This window comes from Poecilia mexicana, unplaced genomic scaffold (genome assembly GCF_051168715.1).
Source record: "Poecilia mexicana isolate PSO_F unplaced genomic scaffold, ASM5116871v1 scaffold_6, whole genome shotgun sequence".
Lineage (NCBI taxonomy): Eukaryota > Metazoa > Chordata > Actinopteri > Cyprinodontiformes > Poeciliidae > Poecilia > Poecilia mexicana.
The window spans coordinates 15,393,309-15,416,851 of NW_028263375.1; the positions used below are offsets into that span (position 1 = coordinate 15,393,309).

The window sequence follows — 23,543 nt, forward strand, 5'->3', positions numbered from 1 at the left end:
GCAACACAACGTAGGGCATCATTTTAAAATGGAAGAAGGATACAAAGCTTTTTTTTTTGTTTGTTTAAACATTTTGGACCTTTTATGCTAATACACAGACAAAGAAGTTGAACAAGGTGCTATGAAGATAAATGGAGATGATGAGCAATCTTTCAGGAACACCTTGTACAAGCTGCAATTTTTAGCAACATGCAGACAACTGGTTTAGATCAATAGACTGCTCCAGTCAAATGTCAGACCTAAACATAACTTGTGCTAAGACTAGACAATTAATGGTAACAAATGCTCCTCCAGTCTGGCAGAGCTGGATCTATTTTGCAAAGAAGATTTGCAAATCAATTCAAACTGGTGAAAGACTTGCAGCTGCAACTGATTCTAAGCAAAACATGAAAAACCATGTGGGATTTTCTTTTTTTCCATTTGACAGTTATGTACTACTTTGTGTTGGTCTAAAACATAAAACATGAAGTTTGTGAATGTACTTAAATAGATGAAAAAGTGTGAATACCTTTGTAAGGTGCCGTACCTCAACGTTATCTTCCAGCTTACATGACCATTTTGTTCTTAATAAATTGAAGTGACGTGAACAAGCTCTAGAGGGTTCGTCATCCCCCTTTTTTTTAACTCAACAAGATAAACATCCTACTTACACTCATTTATTTCCTGTCACAACAATTACTAATAAGAAGAGCTGGCAGGAAGCTGGTTCTCCTAGAGGCCAAACAACAAACTTTGAGCCTATCTGTTTCCTAGCAACGGTACCCCAGTGGAAAGTTTTATACATATTTAAAGTCTCAAATCATGTCCCACTGATCATGCATATTCATTATTCCCTGCCGCTTGCTTGTAGGCTGGCCTGCATGACGTGCACATTGAAAAGCAGGCCAGTTAACTCCCACTGAACTCATCTGGTCTGGTTTCCTTTGAGAACAGCTCTGTCATAAATCATATTCCAAATCCCATTGATGTGCGCCACTACGATACAAACCAGAGACAAACAGACACTAAGCATCTGAGTTGCTCAATTTTTCTTCTGTCATGGTCTCAGCTCACTTGTAGCTGTTCAATTAAGTCCTTTGTTTTGTGGTCTGGCGAGCTCTGGGCTCTCAGTCAAACCACGGTGGGTTTTTCTCTAAGCAAGTGGATTTCTTTAATGTTGGGTGGTTGTCAGCAACCTTTACTCAGTTATTTTTATGTAGTCCATCTGCCTCTCATGTTCACTTTATCATTCCTTTGTTCCCATATTCCACTGAAGCAATGGCCAGTAAATGCCCCAGTGAGAGGTAAGTAAATACCCAGAATGGGGGAATCTGTGTTAATTCCCAGCTTTCCTCTGTTTTTTTTTTTTCCATGCTTCCCATCCAAGTAACTGTTGGACGAAGAATGACACTGAACTTGTGACTTCCTACTGAGGCATTTTGATCGTTACTGCCGTCTCCCAGCAGTCTTTACTCGCTCTGCCAGAGTCATGATCTGAATGTGAGAAAATTTTTTCCCAGAACCAGCAGTGGGAACTTTTCAAAAGGGAGGCCATTTCCCTCTGCTTTGTTTATTTTATCTGCAATTTTCTAATTTGTTGGCAACTACCTTGAGGCATGTTTGTGTTTGATATCCTTGCACATACAGACACACATACATGCCTGAAGCCCAGCTGATGGTTAAAGCCGTTTACAGTGTCCCCCCGGGGATACGGCTCTATTTGCATAGTTTGTCTGAAAAATATTTCCACTGGTCCATTCCCAGATTTATCACATGTTTAGTGTGTGACTGTAATTGTGAGAGATCGTGTGTGAAATTGAAGCCAAGGTTTACTGGCATCTGAAAACAGGGTAAAGAAAATGTCTCCTGTGGAGATTCCTCAAAAGCTAAATTGTGCGCTTTACTTTTTACAGGCCACTCAATAAATCATAAATTGTGATCAAACATTAATCTTTCATACATATTTTGTTGATATGAACTTGTTTTATGAATAGCCTGCCGATTTACAGCATCTCAGCATTTTAAATATTAAAGCAGCAGCAGCCCTTCAGTATAAATAGCTCACTGAGTCAACATAGTGGCTTCGTACTGTAAGCTTCTTAGTCATCACAGACTTTAATTTCTCTGGCAATGTGACAGTTTGTCAGATTGCTTGATGAGATGGCAACTCGTTTGATTAATTGCATGCTTGTGCACTTAAATCCATGGTGTGCAACCAGAATCAGACTTCTCATTCTCCAAGTTACACAACGAGTGCAGTCTACACAGACTGCACTGTGCTTTTGCTGGAGTGGTATACAACCAGACTTTACAGAGCATCCAAATTTCCGCATTTGTCTCTGCTTGACTTGAACTAGTCCCGTACTTTCAACCACTAGAATAAACATGTATAACCTTGCTCAGGTATTACTGAACCAGACTTTTTGTGTGCCGTGTTTGTTTTGAATCTGCTGTTTAAACAGGGATGACCAATGACGTCAAATTTGGTGTCAAATTTGGCGGACCTGTGCAATGAGCACTGAAGCTCTTGCAGTCTGCAGCCAGAAACCGTGTTTGATTCTGTTCGCATTTTAACATGATTTATTTGATTCACTATAAACCAGGTTAACATTGAGCAGCCTAGATGGTACATCTGGCAGGCACCCGTTTAAATCTTCTAAGCGTGTCTCAATCTTAGCCAAAGTGAATATAATATGAGGTTTCTTGAGGGTGGTCATCTCCTGTTGAATGATCTGATAGATTTAACTATGGCGTTATTTGTGGGGATGTAAGAGCTTACAATGTTTTAAGTTCAGAGGTTAGGGACTCAGTGTAGAATGGTAATCCCAGAGGATTACCATGGGAATCTGGTAAATATCTGAGGAAATCCCTCTGAGGGACTCCCAGATCCTTTATTTCCATTGATATCATGCCAACCAATGTTGGGTCTATGTGTGTTTGCCAAGTAGAAGTTTGGTCGGCTTTGAAAGATTGGGCAGCAAATTTTGGTATCTACATCTATAGGTCAGAAAAACACAATATGTACATGTGCACATTTTGTCAAAACCTGTGTAAGTTAAACATTTATTCATAATTTTAAGCTTTAAATAAACAGTTTGAAAAATGACAACCTGAAATGCCACTACTTGCATAAGAATAGAAAAAAAGTCAACCCCCTTCACATCTGCGACTGTGATTGATGGATTGTGTGTTTTTATTTACTGAGCTGACATTTTCTACCTATACCTTCAGACTCTGGCTCTCCTCGAGGCCAAATGGCCAAATGGAAGATATTTAATACCCTTACTGGTGACGAGATTCCCCTTAGACTGGAGAAATTGCGCCCACACTCGCACAGAGAACACACACAGCTGCCAAAGGGCTCTCCCTGCAGATGAGCCGGGTCATTTTTCATTGCCCCACCTCAGAGGAATCAGGCGTGCAGAAATGGAGCTCAGCTGCAACGAGCCAACACTATGGATTGATAAATCTTGACTGCAGAGCGCTGTGGATGGGATAACAGTTCCTTTTGGCTCCACTGTTAGTCAATACTTCAAAATAGATGCTGGAGGAAGAAGAAGAAAAGTCTCAGTCTGCACTCTGCTCACTTTGTCACATCAGATTTCTCATCACCAGCTGCTTTTTAATATTACTATTATTTATGATGTTCCCTCTATATGTCTGCCTACTTTATCTTCATTTTTTTTCTCTTTTGTTCTCTTCTACCCTCCTCAGACACTCCCCCTGTGAATTTCTTCTCTCTTTGTTTTATTGCTGAAACATGCATTTGTGTGGAGTAGGTGGAATGAGCAGAAGGGAGTTTATTTATTTATTTTTTAAATGTAATTTCAAGTGTCTATCGACAATCTAGACCAAGATTCTCTTTGCTATCCTGGGATTGTGATACTGTCATGAGCTTCTTTGTATTATATTGCGAGGGAATACTTTTCTGGGTACTTCTACTTTTTGTGTTACAGTGCCTCCTCCTGCAAGCGTCCTACATTTCTGGCACAGTGTGCATGCAGAGTTGGCTGGGCCTTCTGAAACATTGTCATGACAACTTTTGTTTGCCTTCGGGGGAGAGGCTGGCACTCGGTACATATTTGAACATCCCAGTGTGGATGGACTGATAGGTACTGTTGTTTGTAAATTCAGTGATTTCTATGTGACCCAGCGAAAGTAAGGCTCTTTGAAAGCATAAAAATGTTACAAGAGTTAAGGTTTAAAAACGCTGTACAAAGTCAGTGCATTGAGCAGTTTTGGCTTTTAATTATTCTAGTCATATGTGTAAGTTAAGATACCATATTCAATATTTTTGTTTTATGGAAAATTGTTCACATACTTGTGTCTTCTATGTTTTATTTTTGGCAACAAAAATTATGTCATGTCCATGGAACAACAAAAATTAACCTTGTAACCTTGAAGCCTTGAAAAAAATATTTATTCCATGAAGAACTTAGCACATCCTACACCTTAAAGGCCAACATTACCTCCTTTGGATGAAATAACTTCTTTGTTGTTTCAATTAAGTAGTGGAATGCATTAAAACTGTGACAGACAATTTAGATAGTGTCTACAATGATTTTTCACCATCTAGCAGTCACTAACGTCAGTCTAAGGAAAGCTTGACACAGTCCTCACTTTTAGCTGTGAGATGTTTGAGGGGTTTCTTGCATGTCACCGGTAAGGTTAAATCAAATCGGGTCAGTTCCGAAGCACTAGCATATTCCTCTGTGAATATCTGATTATTACCACCCACGTACATGCATATATACATTTAATCACACATGATGACAAAATCAGCCAAGAACAAAGCATGTCAGGATATTTTTCGCCTGTGCTTTTCTGCTATTTAGACCCCAGGGTACATGTTTAATTGGGTAGTGGAATGCATTAAAGCTGTGACAGACAATTTAGATAGGAGTATGCAGACAGTTGTATTTATTATTCAACAAGATAAATGAGTAGAGTGTTTGGTATTCTATTCAGTCAAAGGGTAGAAAACAGAGGCTGTCATAGCTTGACTGCTCGACTTCAGTCAGTGCCCTTGAGTTTGTGCCACAGGCTTTGTGTCCAACTTTGAGGGTGCAAGTGTGGGAGTAGGTCTATGTTGATGTATGAAAACAAGCTAAGACAGAAAACATTACAGTGAAGCAGAGGTCAAGAAGGAAGATTGTCCAAAGCTTCAGGTTTTTGTCTATCCTAAGAGAAAAGCATAGACATTTTACTGATTTATGTGTGACAATCAAAGATAGTCTACATCACCGTCTCTGTGCATGCATTGCCGGTGGTATCAGTGAACACCGGGTCACTGGGGTCTACAGTGATTTCTCCCTGTATGAATTATAGATGAAGAGAGGAGGTGTAGGGGTAAGAGATCCTTCCCCTGTGAACGGCTCAAACAGCCCGTCTACATCCGTGCAGATCAGCCCCAATAATCACTGAAGACTGTGTTTCATTTAGATAAAAGTCCAGAGTACATGACATCACTGGTACATGCTTGTCACAAAACACTGTGCTCACCTCATTAGTCTGTCTGGAGTGTGTTCACCCCTGCTACCTCAGCATCACTTCAGTACCCTCTCTCGGGTTCCCAGGTCTGCTCAGATCTATTTAATAAAAAAAAAAACACAGAGGATGGAGGATATATTATAATAGGAATGCCTATGTAGGCATTTAAAGAATGTGTAAGAGAAGAGACAAGATCAGGAGAGACAAAGTAACATCATAACACGACGTGTTCTCATGAAAATATAATTAAATTGAAGGAGACGTGGGTGGTGCTCATGTGCAGATCCTTAAAATTACAACAAGCTGCAGAGTCTGTGTGTGCACCAAAGTAGTGATTTTCACTTAGATGGACACACTGTGGCGCTGTGTCATAACGCTGTGCTCATGAAAGGCTTTTATGGGCTTGGATATCATCTCAGGAGACGTATGCTGTGGACTTGTTTGAATTTTTTTTTTCTCTATTTTAAAAATAAATCCAGGCACTGCATGAGTGTTTGTGCACATCTATGTGACCCAGTATTTGCTTTACCTTAGTGAAAGCAACAGAAACCATAGTCAAAACAAGATTATGGAACAGATACAGAATAAAATAGAGCATCTGTAGACATGAAAACACTCATGTACAAGGACAGACTTTTCATGGATGTGGTATAGCAGTGTCATTGCAATAGGATGTTCTAAAAAAATGTATTTTACGCAGACAACATAGTTATTGTAAACTAGAATCTAAAAACACCACAATTCAGTGAGCACTTAATTAGGAGCCACTATTTAAGAGCTTAATTAAATGGCATGAATAAACCTTATGACACCAATGCATAGACTCTTTGGGGGAGTAAAATGGGTTTTCAACCTCTGTCCATCAAAGGAGAAGGTGGATTAGGAAAAGTTGCCAACTTCATAAAAATTTCTACATGGAGGAGTGTATTTTGCAGGTAATTTATATGGAAACTGCTATTAAAAGTTCATAAAATCATAAAGATCTCAATTCACAGCAGTGTGGCCAGAGAAGAACATGAACGCCGCTAAGTGATAGCTTTTAATGAGAAATTATAATTAGCTAATATTTCATATCAGCAGGTCAAAACTTCCCAAAAATTCAGCTGGTAGTTCAGGGTCTTCTGGTTTCAAATGGCTTAAAAATATGGATCAAACAAAATCCACCGTACAAGGTGACTCCATATACCATGCTGGAGACTTCAACATTTTACAGCAGTATCCTCAGTGAAAGTGTCTGGGTAGTATTTTAAAAGGGATAATCATCTCCATCTGTCAGTTTCACTCAGTGTTGTGATTCTATGTAAAAGCTGTTGTGGGGGGTTGTGGTCGAACTCTGGGAATGGAGGTTTGTTGTAAAATGAGAACAAAGTAGAGCTGAATACAGAAATATCTCCAGTTTGTTTGAAGAGCCAGTATGTTTCTGATTTTCAAAAGGGGCCTAACTGGAACCATATTTCTGTCCAAAGGACACTCGTGGGTAAGGAAGGGTGGAGTGCAGAGACACATACACATGCATGAATGTGCACACTTGAACAAACAAAACAGATCTATCCCGGTCAGTCGTTTCTCCAGACATTCCTGGCTGCCTTTCCATGACCCTCCCTGCTCCTTTGCACTATGCCACCACCCGAAGTGCAACGTAAAGAAGGCAAGGGTTTCAAGCTCCTCTTTTTTTTATTATTATTATTAGATCCTATTGAATTGTCTTGTGCTTTTATGTGTCTTCTAATTTAATCTCACCTGCAGCACACTGGTTGTGGGAGCTGTACCATTAATAGCACTGACAAGCCTCTTCAACTCTGGAAATCTCGTTGTCATAAATTACATCATGAGACTGTGTGTATCAGACTCTGTGCTCGCTCGGAGTGTGAGGAGCTCGAAATTGTTTATTTGGCCTCCATAAATATGGACAACTGACGGCAGAGCAACTCGGAGAGCGAACAAGTGTGTCAGTCTCAGCTGCCTACCGCAGCGTCCCACAGACAGGGTTCAAGGGATTCCTCATACTGCCTCAATTAACCGTTCTGTTGTGTTTATATTATGCTTCACCGTTAAAAGTTAACTTTTCGAGGAAAGATCATGAGCCGTATTGACCCACCACGACTGCTATATGCTCCCATTGTTAATACCAGCTCACCATTCAGATCTTTCCACTCTGGACACAATCTTCTGTTGAAATATACCAGATCAGCACCTCATTACAACCGCAGTCTAGCCAAAAATAGAAGTCCACTGGCTCCATAACAAAAGTCAGTCACAACTGTTAGTCATTCACCCTAATACTGCCTGCAGGTCATGGAAAAGGCAGGCAGGGAAAAAGAAGGATAGAGGGTTAAACACTGAAAAGATTGGATTCTCAAAGTCAGAAGCATTTTTTACAGTTCCTTCCACCCGTGCTTCCTGCCTGTCTTTCCTCCTTGTTGTAGTTGCTGAATTTGCCTCCTCTCACTCAGACTCCAACTCTTATCCATTTCAAACAGGAACTACAATCCATCAGCTCACTTTGGCTTTTCCCCCTGTCCTCACAAGCCTTGTCCCATTTCCCCACAGAGAACCTTTCCCTCATTTCCCCCCCATCTTTCTCCATTTAACAACTGGGTCCTTGTCAAATAAAACCGAGGAAGCTACCAATAAAAGTGGAGATATGTATTTAGTTGGTGAATGAAAAAGAGAAGCCCAGTGTTTATATTAAAGCCAAAGAAAGAGTCATCTGGAGATGTTTAACTTGGACAGGCCAGTTTCCGGTGTCTGGAGCAGGCCAAAAATATCCAGAAACAGAAAAATCCATCAAGGGGGGGTTTGGGGGGGTGGAGGATACTCCTCCTCATTTCTCATGTGACCTGCTACATTTAGCAAACTAAGCTGAAATTTGGGATTGCAGAACGCTCTATGGCAGCGACAGCATGCCAAGAACATTAAATTTAACTGTGTCTTATTGCTTAACGTCAGAGAAGGAAATATTTCTGGTGAAGATTAAGTCCAAATTTCAGACATGTTGCAACTTTATTTGGCTGAAACGAATGAGTCTGAGAAGGCAAACAAATAAACTGGTCTCTGATGCTGCATGCTTTACATATGGCCTTGCACTGTTTTCCTAAGACAATGTCATTTTCATATATGAAAAAGACTTCTCGAGTTATTCAGACAAGCTTGTGTATTACAGGCTTAAACTTGCTTCTATCCTACACATTTCTATTTATTTGTCATACCATAAAACTGGTTGTATTTTGGCATTTTACCATCTTGTGGTTTCAACGGCTCCTGCACAGCCGTGTAAGGGGAAAACAAGTGCCCAATTTAGGCTACAGAAAAAAAAAAGAAAAAAAAAAATCTCAGACTAACGGCTGCAGTGGGATGAAGGCCAGTATTTAGCTCTAACCTGAGAGCAGGATTTGTGTTTTGGTGTAGACAGGACAAAATGAGGTTGAATTCTCAGCCAGTGAAGATGCAGACTGTGTGCATTATAAACAACTCTGATCCAGAGACTGTTTTTGAAATGGGAAACAAGGTTTTACTGAGAAAGGACAACGTTTTACTGAGAACGGCACAAGTGCTAATACGTTATCTGTCAGATGCAAGGCTAGGTTCACCACATAGTTGTACATGATATTGCTGTTGACACTGATGTTAGTGTCTGAGGTGTGTTTCCTTTTTGGCAGTAAATTAAACTTTTATTTTGCAGTTTTTTTTCATTTTTTTGATTTTCCAAGGAGATGCAGGGGAGTGTCAGGACTAAATTTGATCTAGTACCTCATATAATCAATTATACTCATTTTGCACATAGGGATTTTAGCCCATTTTGTATTTTCTATTGGGATTAAGAAAAATGTTTAAAATATTATTTTCAATTAATTATATGCAATTAGCAATGTGTGTATGTACCCTAACTCATTCCCCTTTACTAAACTTTGCTTCATACAGAGGGTCTAGACTCTCAGCTATGGAGAAACGATTGCTTCTTGAAGTTCCTGGAGGCATGGACTCTGTTGAAGTTTTAAATTTTACCCAATCGCTCATGTTTGTCTCTGAGGTATGTAAAGCGCCAGTTGGACACTATGTAGCTTACCGGAAATTGCCTGCGTTGTTAACAACCATTCTCTACTCCTGCCAAGACAGAAATGCCAATCTGAACAAGATGGCTGTTAATGTTGATTCAAAATTTGGAAGCATGGAACGGAGGTACTGAATGGCTCCGTTCACTTTTTCCACTGCCATTGCTGACTTCAGGCAGACAGCGCAGAAAATTGACGTCATCTTTCACAACTTCGGCCTCTTCGCTGATTGGCCCGGTACAAATTGTACAGGAGGGGATCCACACGACCGCCAAAAGACTGTCCTTAGAGCGGCATAGCGCAGGAAGGCAATTACCAAGCTAAGCCTCATCTAAACGGAGACATTAATCCAACAACTAATTTCACCGGAGTGAAATTAGTTAGTTTTGAAACTAACTTCACTGCGGCCAACTACCGATGTCCTTTTTAATCAATATCTTTCAAAAATACAAATGAAATTCAGTGTGGTTTAGGAGGCTACTTTTTTTGTTTCGTTTTGTTTTTTTCCAATACTACAAACTATGGAATTAAAGCTCGTTGTTATTTTAGTCATGTAAAAGACAGACTTGGTCCTCTGCAGACTCAGATGTCTGGGTGTGTGAGCACACACCTCTACACACACACACGCACACACTCCACAGAAAGGTCTGCAGTTTCTCATGGCTGAGAGCCGCTGCAGAAAATTCCCCCTCATCTCCTCCTCTCCCCGCCCCCACATCTTGCCTCCATTATTCCCGTGTTTTTGGAGCAACCTCCGGTGACAACGAGAAGCATCGCTGACAACCGCTCGCATTTTTTTCCCTAGCCACGCTCCCCCTTCCCTGCGCCCCTGCAGCTCTTTGACCGTTGGTACGGTCTCCCGGTTCTCCGGTGCGCGGTGCCGCCGCCGGTATAGCGGGGGCTGCCTGACCGGAGGAGGTGGAGGGAACTAGCAGCGTGAGGCTCTGTTTTCCGAAGGAGGGATGAGAGAGAAGCCAACCTCCTCTGCCGCGCTTAATTAGCGCCTAGTTAAAATATTTTTAAGTTGGAATGGGGAAGAATACATGAGGCAGCACTGCTATAGGACACAGCCAGCTTGTAACTAACGTTAACTAATGGGCTCAAACATGGATGCTGATGTGTCTCCTCCTCTAGGCCGGCCAGGAAAACGGATGTTTTTCGATGATTTTGTGGCTGGAACTCGACTCGTCTCTTTCTGGGATTAATACTCCAGGTTTTTCCTGTCTGTTTTGGTACAAGTGTTTCTGTTGGAACCTCGCAGGAAGCTTTTGTTAGCAAGGTAATGTGGTAATAACGTTCCTTTCTGTCGCAGATAGTCTCCAAGCAGCATCCCCAGTTTACTGTCCGTGTGTAGCTGCTATTTTGGTGTCAGCTTCAGGGAAATTATGAAACACTTCGAACATGTGTACGTTAAACGGTATTTCATGTCTATGCTCTTGTTGTCAAACGTTGCTTTTGAGGGTGAGTGTTTACTAATTTCTGTCAAGAAATGGCTGAGAAATGTACCACGAACCAGGATGAGGTGATGTAGCTTCTACATGCTTGTCACAATCCCAACAGTGACATTGCAATGTATTTTCGACCAGGATTCACAGCACATTTTGATGTGAGTAAAGTTAAGATGCTATAATCAGTGTTCAGTTAATCTAAAATTTTAAAAAAAGTCAATCTAATAATGTAATCTTTGATAGCTTTGTGGCATCAATAATTAGAAATATGCCTAATATTGTAGTTTAGTAACAGCAGAGTATTAATAAAGACTTCAATGCATTTGGTTTGGTGGTGGATAGTATATTAGGACCATGTGTCCAATACCACAAGACATTTTATTAAAGTAAAACCAGTAGGGGGGCTGTTTCTGGTAGATTGGACCCCCTAATTTAAGCCTTGGGGCAGAGAATTGTTACCTTGACATTAAGGTTTGCACTTTTCCCAGGTCCTTGGAGCTGATTGCCAGTGAGTGTGTGTGTGTGTGTGTGTGTGTGTGTGTGTGTGTGTGTGTGTGTGTGTGTGTGTGCGTGTGTCTGCCTGCATTGCAGTTTAACACACTACACTTTTCAGTCGTTTTTCAAGTAACTACTCATATTCAGTCTGATTTTGTATGCTTCTTTAATTTGATTATGACTTCTGCTTCGCCAACAGAATTGCCCTTCATTGCAGGTAGATTAGAGTGAAGCAAGGTTCAAAAATGTAAAAACAAAAATGGTGTACATGTCACTGACTGTGTGCACAGGTGCACCCAATCTAAGCCATCAAACCACATGGGAGCAGTGTGTGTGTGTGAGGGGGAGGTAGACCCAGTGGACATTTGCTCAGAGCATTCAGGACAGCTCACACTGGGCTGAGAAATAATACATCTAAATGGCAGTTCTCTCGCTACTTTTTTCCCGTCGTCTCTTTGCTAAATCTCACTCCCAAGCCTGACACTATTACGCAAGCAGAGATGAACTGTGAGAAAGTAGAAATGTGGTTTGGTTTAACTCTTACAGTAGTGGTGTTTTTGACACACCCTTACTAAATTACATATACCCCAGGTGCCCTCCTGGGGAGGAGTTACAAAGCAGTTGTACTTGTGTTTTTGAGGTCTTCTCATCAATTACTTGAGCTTTGTTGTTGTTTTTTTTTTACTTTTTCCTCATGCACTGTCCTCCACCCCACTGCATCCCCATCTTCCAGATGTGAAGGAAATGTGGGAGTAACTGGACGCTGTTTGTGGTCCTTGGGGTGCCCGCTTCCTGTTAAATCGTGGAGAAACTCCACATGTGCTGGAAGCAGCAGGATACAGATACGCATAGGCAGCAGCATGCACTTCACACTTCTTTGAGAGTTGGTTCATTTGAACTGTGGTTGCTGATTTTAAATTCTGCACAGATTTTTTTTTTTTTGTTTTAGTCTTTGGTTTTGTTTGGCTTTCAGTGTACAATGCAAACCTTTCTAGCAGCTTTGTGCAGTTGACTTTATCTACTCAAGATATTTGCTGTAAATTGTTGTTTACCACAATCGGTGGTGTCTTCTTTGCAACCTGTGTCACTGTTTACATTTGAACTTGGCACACATAGATATACAGTAGATATATTTTTGTCTCTGCAGTTCAGCAAACCTGATGTCAGCAACACAGACAAACACTCCTGTGAGCTTTGTCAGCATCACATACTTTAACTCTACAGTTTTTTAACTGTGGTTGCTAGTGTACTGATGGGTAATGGATTTCCTGCTCGCGGAGGAATGTTAAAAATGTGCGAGAAGGACAGAGAGTAGGCTACTGTCTCTGTTAGCTTATTGTGTGTAGTTCAGATAACCTTGTTAAAACTTCACTGGGACACAAAGTTTTCAGTTTGTGCCCCAGGTTGCAACATGTTGTTCTGCTTGGTGTTGAGACTGTTGATGTTTAATACACTGAAGTATGTGGACAAGTAAATCTAAAATACGTTTTTAATTCAGCGATTGGTTGATGAAATCTCTTTTGCCATGTTACACATTTTAATTCTAGTGATTTGCTGGAATCACAGTTTAATCGTACAATGTAATGTATGCAGTTTCATCAGTCCACAGTACTTACTTTGATGCACTTTTGTGACTGTTATAAGAATCAGATAGTTTGTGGGACATATGCCTTGATATGGAAATCTCTTTGCTCCATTAAGTACCATACAGCACATTTTTCTCACTGATTTAGTTTCTAGAAACTAACTCAAATCTGATGACTCCAGAAAAGGAAAGTATCCCAATTATCACACTGTTATTTTCTGAGCTAACTTAAGATATCAGTATTTTGTGCTTGAATGTCTGGATTGCTTAAATGTCTTGAAAAGTATATAATTTTGAAATGAGTAAATAGTTTATTTATAAGCAACAAAAGTAAAAGCAAACTTGTGTTTTTCTTTTTTTTTTATCTTTCCCAGATGACAGAGGGACGGCGGTGTCAGGTACATTTACTGGACGACAGGAAACTGGAGCTCCTTGTACAGGTGAGTTCCTTTTCTTTTTTACTGTTTTACAGATGCTCATTTATTTTAACACAATAGAGATGCAGTTCTCGATGTCTTAAGAGGTTTGACTATTGCTGACTAAGGGAAATTTGGTGAGCAGTAGGTGACACTGCACTTTCCTCCTGCTCATCTGATCTCTCTGTTCTTGGCAGAAGATGGACACTGCAACACAGATTCGATCCTTTGAGAGTTATTCTTCAGCTCTCATCTGTCCTGTTCTTGCATTTCTTCCCTTTCCTGAGGTTAAATTTGTGTCTTTTGTTGATTGCTAATCACTTCCATTTTCTCTTCTTACTTGCTGACTGAAAAGACTGAAGTATGTTCTGTTCTTTGGCTCGCTGTCGACTGGCTGTTACCTGATTTCTGTGGGAAGACTTAAAAAAAAATCAAAGAATTTCTCTGGAAAAACAAATGTAAGATGAATGCTAAGGAATGGAGAGAAAGGAGATGACACTAAGGGATGGAAATAGAGTGGAGAAAATGAAAGGCAGGGCTGAGGATAGGTCTGCTGACTTTCTGATTTGATTACTCTGCCAGAACTGATCCGCTCTTTTAAATTGGTAGTTTGTTCTGCTGCTCTCCCTCTTACTGTCTCTCTGTATTCCTGACTTAAGCTCTCATCACTCTCCGTCCCATACCACTACCACAGTTTGTCATTCTCATCTGATTTTCTCTGTAGTCTCTCACTGAAAATACCACTTATCTTTTATACTGTTCTCTTCTTATTCTCTTTACGATTAGAAGTTATCACTTTCTTACAAACATCATTTTTAAGTAGCATGTAAGCAGGCCCTGTTACAGATGTCTAAAGGATTAAAATGTCTTGTTTGCCTTCAGGGTATATAAAATAGCGTGGAACTACAATTAGCATTAAGAAGGAATGAGACAAAGGCCTGAAATATGGATAAAAAAAAAAACAGTTCTCCCTTTTTCTATTACTTTTGTGTCTCTTTGTTGGGTGAATGTTTTGTAGTTTGGCGCGCTGTTAGTTGGACCAAAGAGAATAATTTTCTTCTCTTCGCTTTTTAATGTACTAAGAAAACTTGGGTTAGAAACGATATTCTTACTTTACATTAGAAGCATTAAAAACAGTTGACAATCTATGCAAACCAAGAACCTCACTGACTACTTCAGAGCTGCAGTTTGTTTCTCCTACGAACGACGGGTCATCCACTTTACCAAATGTCCTGCTCCCTTAGATGCCATGTTTTGGCACACATTACACTAAAAACTGGAATGTTTCCCCATTCTGTCATAGTCATTGGCTTTTCATGCAACTCATTTTTATTTCCCTACAATGCTCTGTCTGGAATTTCTTCAATTGAGCTCAGTTTCTCAGTGGACTGACCAGGTTGAATTATGTGAATTATGCTGATGATTTTCTGTGCTGTTTTGAATTGTCGTCTGCGATGGTTGCAGTTTGTCAATAGCACTGGAGGAAATGAACAAACCCATCCAGTCCTTGTTGGCCATGGTCCTTCACGGCTGAGCTGGTGCTTTACATGCGTCACAGCCAAATGTTCGCGATTGGGTAAAATCAAAACTTCCAACAGTCACCTCAATCAAGCAGTCATTTCTCAGTAGCTCACAACAAGTAAGTTTTTAACAGGTCACTCATTCTTCTATGCAAAATTGCTAAAGCTCTATCAAGGTGTGTAGTATCTGTGTACATCATTTTATAAGTCTGGATTTTGCCTGGGCCATTCCAATGCATGAATATGCTTTGATTTAAACCCTTACATTGTAGCTGTTGTTCACTCTTTACAGTAGTTGCCCTGCAAGAATGTGAACCTCCACCACAGTGTCAAATCTTTTGCTCACTCCTTAGCTCTATCCATCTTTCCATCAGCTCTGACCAGTTATTTCACTTCTGCTGAAGAAAATAATCCCTAAAGTATATAGCTGCTCTTGCTATCTGCTACGGTGGAGATTATGTGCTCGCCTGTATGTGAAGTGTTAGTTTTGTGCTACATCGTTTTGCATGTAAGACAAAAGGTTTAATGTTGGTCTACTCTGACCGGAGCACCCTCTTCCAAATGGTTGCTGTTATTTGTTCAGAAATGTTCCCTTCACAGAACAGATGTATTTATACACACAGGTCGACTGTTTTTAACAGCTAGGCTACTTGTGAAGGCAGTGGGTTGCTATAGATTTTTATTTAGAGGTATCAGAGCAAAAGGGGATTAACAGCAACACATATCACAATATTTAGACATTTTGAATGTAAAAATTGGGAAATTATTATCTCAACATAATAACTTAAGTTAATAGATGCAACTTAACAATATTTGGAGAATTTCAAGGTGGTATGAATACTCCTGTATACAGCTTAGGACTCCAAGGATGCCACTGATAAGTAATTTCTGTTAGTGAATCATAAATCTGAGCAGCTCTGAAGGTACCAAGGGCATATAAGGCTGTTTGCTCAGACAGAGCAGCAACTTGCTGCCAATAAGGCAACTAAACTACATTTGTGCGTTGTCTGTTGTTGTCTGTTGTTGTCTGTTGGTAGTCTTGAGTGTGTCTCCTCCTCACACTCAGAGCCCTGTAATTCTCACACTGTTAATTACCCGTGATGCTGAGAAGGCACAGGCTGAATGTCTATTAGAGGTAATGCTGTCTAAGCTAGCAAGGAGATGTTCCATCTGATAAAAGGCTTCTGTGTTCGTGGGTCTGTGTTTGTGTGTGTATTGCCTGTCATTCACTGTCCATATCACTGTTGATATCTCTCACCATTACATTAAACATCTGATACGTTCAGGGCCACAAATCAAATTCAGAGCATGTTTGTGGAAAAAGATTGATATCGTCACCTTGAGAGGAACCCAAACTCAATTTAGCTGTCATGTGCTTTGGACGGGAATCCACAGCGTGCTTGGTATTTGTACCAATATGGAGACACAAAGCACCACAAAACTCAGGAGTGCTGTTGGTGCTTCTTTTCATCATTACTTATTTATTCTTCATGTTTAACAGTATAGTGGGGGGTTTTCTTCTTCTCTGTTTCATTTTTCCAACTGTGTACTCGTGTGTTTACGAATGTGGCTTTGCCTCCCTACTTGCTGGTGGCTACCATAGGGTTGGGGTTGTTTAAATGGTGCTGTTGCCAAGGCAGTCTACTGTTGTGCGGTAATGAGAGACCACCTCGATGTCTCTCAGACTGAACCAAAACATGTATTACTGCTAATACTGTAAAGATACCCTCCTTCCAAACCATAAACGTTTGAAATGTGTTGAGCCTCTCAAAGAGTATTTTGTTGATCTGCTATTTGGAGAAATAATAGTGCCAATCAAGATCTGGAGGGAAGTACCAATTTATGTTGAGTCTCACATACCAAACTTAAACCCCACAGTCAGTGCTCAGAATAAATAGCTGTTCATTTTCCTCTTTGCTTAGAAAAAGAAAAATGAAAAATGAAAGCATTGCTTCATAACCTTACTTTTAAGAAGAAGTGGAGTATGTGAAGTACTTCCAAGTATGAATTATCTTCCAGTAGACAATCAGTTGGTGTCAGAGGATCATGCTAAAATTATCTTGACAATTAAGGAAACTGCTTCTCATATCAAAGTTCATCTAGCACCAAATTTCCACCAAAGAAAATTTCCCAAATTCAGTTTAGTTTAATTGAATGCTATTATGTAAGATATTTTTGGGACCTTTCTATTTAAGTGTCATTCTCTACACTTGCTATGATCCTGGGGCTCAGAGACGAAGGGCAAACATTGTGTCAACTCCCTTGAACTTAAGTAAAGCGTTTTTCAGGCTACATCTCAAATGCCTCCCATGAACATGATGGATTTGACATATTTTGTCAATATCTGAGGATTTGAGGTTTTTCTTCATCTTTGTGTAATAAATACTCACATGTTGGACGGAATACGTTGTGTGTGGTCTTGTTAGCTTGTGGTTAGATTGAACAAATTGTAGAACTTGTTTTGACAGAGGGTGCTGTTGTGTGTTTTTGCAGTTCTAGTTTCACTCAGATACACAGTGTCAGAGGAACTGCCCACGTTAGCTGCACAATATCAGAAAATCATGCAATGCAATGCTGGTACTATAGGTAAATTGTAATAATTATATTAGTTGCGATTTCAAAATTTTCACCTTTCCTCGTTTTCCTGTGTGCCTTCAGTAGTCTATGACAATAGTTTCTTTGTCATTGTAATCTGTCAGGTATGAGGATATATTCCTTATGAGACTACATTCATCATGCTGAATATCTTCTTGGCATCCAACTAAACAAAGTTAAATGTACCTTAAATTGCATTTTAATGTATCATTATGCAATCTAATTGGAAAAGGCAAAATTTCAAGTTTCCACCTTTTAGGTTACATCTTATTGAAAGCCTTATAATATTTACCGAATATACAGTAATCATCTTCCATCGTTGTGTTACATTATGTTCAACTTTATTCTTATAATTGCATGTATAAAGGCACAATGAATGTGTATGTTATCTTCATCTTAACCTCTCTTCTTTAATTCTTATCTCTGAAGAGCCTTTATGTGTAGAAGATTAACAGTAATAACAGTAGGCATCGTTCCTTTATTGGATCTAGGTCAGTGCAGATGTTTAAGTGTGTGTGTGTGTGTGTGGGTGGGTGTGCGTGCGTGCTCGTGTGTGTGTGTTTGGGCTGTATGACATCACCTCCTTCTCTCTGAATAGCTCTTAGTAGCTTCTGACACTAAACCTAGTGGTGCAGTGAATGGATTGGAGGAGGTTATTGAAACCTCGCTCTTCTGCACTTTAATGTATTTGTATGGAATTTCTTTGATCTGTATGCATTATTTTTAGAGAGGATATATCCATCATGTTTTTTTGTTTTTTTCTCAAATATTGTAACACATGTTTTCCTTCTGTGCTTAGAGTGATGAGTGTTTGGGTTTAGATGTGTGCATGTGTATGGAGCTGTGTGTATGAATGTACTCAGCGAGGCACACCCATGGTTAACCTCAGGGTTGGGCGTACTGTTACTCAGGATGTGACAAACCAGTCAGCACATGGCATCAGTCCCACTCCTCTGCTTCACTCCAATATCATCCCGCTCCTTTTCTGTGTGATGACAAATAAATGTTTTTCTCACAAATAGCCTCGGCATCACTTCACTGGATTAGCTATTGTGCTAGCTGCAGCCATGTCTGCAACACAGTGATTCAGCTTTAAAGCATGACGCTGCAGTGGAGGTGTGGGTCAGAGAAAAGAGTAGAGAGAGGGATGGGGAGGGCATTGGTACCTGCACTGTCAGCAGCATCTACAAACTCCATCCATCTTTTTGTGCTCCCCCCTCCCTCTCCTTTACTTGTGTTCTCACACCAGCTCATTTACTGTTTCCCGTGGGTTTTTGTTTAATTGTATAGTCATTGCTCTAAATCAATAGCTGAAATGGCATCTACATTAAGGTCAGCCATGTACTTATTTCAATTAATTTATTAAGTGATAAATCACTTAATTGACACATGTGTGATGGTAAGTCATGACTGACAAAGGCAATCATAATTGAGCCCAAAATTGTGTTGTTGTTTTTTTTCTCTCTGCAGCCCAAACTGATGTCAAAGGACTTGCTGGACCTTGTGGCTTCCCACTTCAACCTCAAAGAGAAGGAATACTTTGGAATTGCATATACAGATGAAACGTAAGGCAAATTCAAAAATATCTGGCTAAGTCTTACCGTAAGTATTTTTCAGGGCTTTATTTAAATGGGAGTGTTTTTTTTTTATTGCCTCTAAGCCTGGCCACTGTAGAAACATCTGCAATAAATTCATACTGAGATCCTGCATTATACTTACAAATGTTGAGCCTTAGAAGTAGTAAAAACTCCAGACAAAATAGAATTTTGACTAATGTGCATTGACATAGAACACATCCTAATGTAATTCTGTAATGTAACTACATGTACACTTAGCTGTCTACAGTATAACTATGAAACTGTACCATTATAAAAATATTATTTTATTTATATATATATATAAATATATATATAATAAAGCCAAATGGACAATATATAATATTTATATTACAATTATTTTAGTCAAACAGAACTGATTTCTTTTTTTAAATAAGTGCATTTTTTACACTTGATGAAGAGTAAATTCCTTTTGAGATAAAACTTCTAATGTAAGCTCATATATAAAAACTGAACTCGAAGAAGATATGGAATATAGTTAGTGTATTGTTGCAATCTATGAAAAAAGTAAGTATAAAATAAAGAATTTATAAATAATATGAACAGTAATTGAATAATAAATAACTGTTATTTTCTACCAAACAAATTTATGAAGCAGACCTCCTTGTTATGAAATGCACCAATGGCATGGCATTAATGCTTTTAGGTTTTCTTTTGAATGTGGAAGATTGCTTTTGAATTGCAAAAGTGACATTCAAATTAGTTGTACTTTGGACAAAGCACAAAGGCATAGTAGCCATGCAAATATATCAGTGATTTACATACTCACAAACATCAGGTTTTTTTTTGTTGTTGTTGTTTTTCATGTTTTTTTGCTTATGTGCAAATTTTGATATCAAGTAGGATTGACCACAGTGCCCATTGACACATGTGATAGACACTGTTAGTAACGTAAGCCCAGCAAAGTAACACCAGCTGTCCACTGGAGGAATCCCATCATATGTAGATTTGTTACGTTTGTTCACAGAGAGAGAGAGCAGACAATTCAGCTCATTCTGTTCAGCTGTCAAGAAGGGTAGGGGTTGTGTTTGGTGGGAGGAGGGACCAATGACAGGAGAGAGAAGGAGGGTCGTTTGAGAGAGATGTTGCTCTGGAGACCATGTAGGGTTACCAGGGTGACAAGCCGTCACTGCAGTTTTTCTCTCAGTTGGAAACAGAAGGAGAACGTCTTACCTTCCCAACTTCCTTAACATTCTTACATTCACCTTAGCTTAAAAGTAATTGTGCACTGCATGAACCTCAAGACATGTCAGGTTGCAACTTGTTTGCTTTACTTTACATGTTGAGAAACTTGCATTCTTCAATCAGAACTTTCCAGAAGAAAAGCAAAGTTTTTACCATTTATAATGTTGCCATATTTATATAACCCTGATAATTTTAGGTGATGAATTGCTGTAAAATAAGTTTGTAAACAAGTCCTGGTTTGCCATTCTTGTCTATTGTGCCATTCTTTAAAATTCTTAAGGCACAACGTGTTGGGTAAAAGGCCAATATCGTCTTGTTCAAATATTTAAGAATATCTCTAAAAGTTGTTGTCTTAAAGCAATGACTTTACACAGGGCAATTCGTTTAATATGTTTAATCAGCTAATTACAATCCAACATGTTTTGCGTGGAAATTTTAACTTTATGAAGAGATGTTAAGGTGATTACTCTAACTGTAGTTTTTTTTTTTTTTAAGTCAGAAGGAAAGAAGTGAAAGATGCTAAAGAAAATATTCATGTTCTAAAAAGATTTGTCTGCAGCTCACTTTACTGCTGAATAACCTGGAGAATTACTGGCAGTTCATTTGTATGATTTGTTTGTATCTGCATTGAAAATAAAATTATATTCAAATACCTAGATAGGCAGACAAACCATGATATGTAGTCTTATTACAATCTGATTGATGAACACCTGTGGTTAATGGCATTGACTGGTTGTTTTTGTCTTCAGGGGCCACTTCAGTTGGCTTCAGCTGGACCGACGGGTATTGGAGCATGAATTCCCTAAAAAGTCTGGTCCTATTGTTCTCTACTTCTGTGTCAGGTGAGTCTCTCTTTCATCTTCTAATTAGCCCTGTGGAAAAAGAAGAGAAGACTGTGTGTGTTAGCATATGTGTGCGTTTGTGCATGCACATACACTAGATTCATGAATTGCAGGAACGGATTAATAAGATTAGTTATGAAATGGCTTTGACCTCGGTGCTTAACTCCCGCCACAGAGTCTCTCAGCCAATCATGAGCCTCTTAAACCTCATCAGTATGCTTTGCATGGTAATATTATGCAAATTGACTTGTGGAACCAAGGATACACTTTAAAAGAAGGCAAAAAATGTGAAATATAGGAAATTATCTAATAGATTTCATGATCAGACATAGATAAAGGCAGTTTTTTAATTATTTAGCACAGATAAGATCAGCCAAAATCAATGTTTTTCAGGCATGAATAATCTTTTTAAGGTCATGCAACAAGATCTCAGTTAAACATTCTAAAACCTTCATTATTATTTTTTTGTTGTTGTTTAGACGTAGACTTACTGGTGCGCTTTGGATCCTTGTCCTGTGGCAAAACCCAGGTGTGCTTGAGCTTAAGACCAAAAACTGAGGGGCGGATAGTCTATTTTAAAATTTTCTTGCCTCTCCTAGGAAGATTCACCACTAATCTGTTTTATCTATTTTTGGATAACCCTGACTTTGGCTTACTAGAATCTCAAAGCCTGGAAAAAGTTTTGTAGCTCCCACCAAGTTGATAGTGTTTTATTTTCCATCTTTAGATGGGGCCTGGTTTATTGTATTTTAGCCTAGTTGCTGTTGTTAGAGAGGTTTGTTTTTTTCATAACCTACAGGTGACGCAGTTAACAGCTCTGGATATGACTGTAGAAGCTGAACTTAGCTGTGTGGTTAATAACAGTTACTTTATAAGTACATATGTAACTCTGGGAAAAGGAAAACCTGAATGAATCTGGTAGGGGGCAAATACTCTCTCACAGTGCTGGATATAGAGGATATAATCTATATTGTAGGTTTTTCCAGTACAATATTTAAAACCAGAAAAGAGAAATGTTGATTGAAATATAATCACAAACAGATTATCCTGGAAAACCCTAAAAGTGAAACTGTTTGTCCTGGTATACCATTTATTTCAGAGTCTAACCCAAATAGTAGTCTTTGTTAAAAACATACCTAGTAGTAGCCTGATGCATTTTAACGACCTTGAACGGTGTTATTGTTTAGATACTTCCAGGATGACATTTACAACACAGCTAATGACACAATGAGCCTGCTGTGCACCATAGCTCCATTCTCTGCACATGCTCATATTTAGAGAACAATGGCTTTGGCACACAATGCAACTGCGATGTGGTTTAAATGTGCAGATTTCATTGATAACTGCTGACTCGAGACCCTGTCTGTATCAAATGTCAGGCACTGAATTGTTTTAAACAACCAAGTGTGTATGTGGCGGTGGCGGCTTGGGCAGGTTGAAGGATGAGGGTCTCTCTTTGTGTATTTACATAGACTAATAGGTGTTTGAGGTTGGGGTGGGGATGCTGTGAACTTTGACTCCATTTCGAGGCTGCCTCCCCTTTTCTCCTCCCAACACAGTTCAAGCCAGCCGCTAACCTCAATCTCTGAAAATGTCACACTGGGTGAAACCTCTTTCAAATACTTCCCAGCCGCATTTTTTAAATTCATTCAGTGGACATGCACACTCCAGGGATTGCTTGAAAAGCAATCATTCCAAATGTCAGACCTTTATCTATTATCGGTCTCACCATATAGTCCAATGGGCACAATTTTCCGGAATTTGTGTCTTTCTCTGTGCCTGACCGTGACACACTTTGCATGCTTATGTGGTATTTATGTTTTGTTTGCTGTAGCTTTATGTTGTTTTTCTCTTTGAAGAACCTCGAATAATGCGTTACAACAACATTTAATTTCCCTATGGGATTACTAATTCTTTTTTTTTAATTGAATAAATGTGCAGCATGCCTACCTCAGGAGGTGATCTTGTTGTGTGTCTCATTTGCACTGTGGCTTTAATTAAATGTTCACACAGAATATTGACGTAGCTCCTCTCATTCTCTCTTGCTGCTCAATAAGTAAAGCGATTCAAAACCCTCAACTATTGATGTCCACTGCAACCCTTCACACTCAATACCTATACACACTCATTCACATCTACCCACTGATTCAAAAGTACTTACAGCAATATGTGCATAGTTTTCTTCTTTTAGGGGGAGGGTGGGGAAGATCACCGCCAATTAAGTTTAGATGTTGGTCATTCTGAAACATGATTATTCTTTAATCTTAAACAAGTCAGTGGAGCTGTCACTATATGTTTGAGGTCTCTGTCCTACTGGAGA

The 23,543-nt window shown here is 39.4% G+C and overlaps 1 protein-coding gene across 3 annotated transcripts in view; it reads left to right on the forward strand.

Annotated features, from left to right (window-relative positions):
- frmd4a (FERM domain containing 4A) overlaps positions 1–23,543 on the forward strand; it is a 66,975-nt gene that overhangs the window by 14,712 nt on the left and 28,720 nt on the right. For 2 of the 3 annotated variants that reach the window (XM_088006303.1, XM_088006302.1), the window contains exons 2-4: positions 13,424–13,489; positions 19,051–19,145; positions 21,131–21,223. In XM_088006303.1, the coding sequence (XP_087862429.1) occupies positions 13,424–13,489; positions 19,051–19,145; positions 21,131–21,223 (254 nt within the window). Of the gene's footprint in view, positions 1–8,286; positions 10,801–13,423; positions 13,490–19,050; positions 19,146–21,130; positions 21,224–23,543 lie in introns of those variants that run through there. The other variant, XM_088006304.1, reaches the window with a different exon arrangement.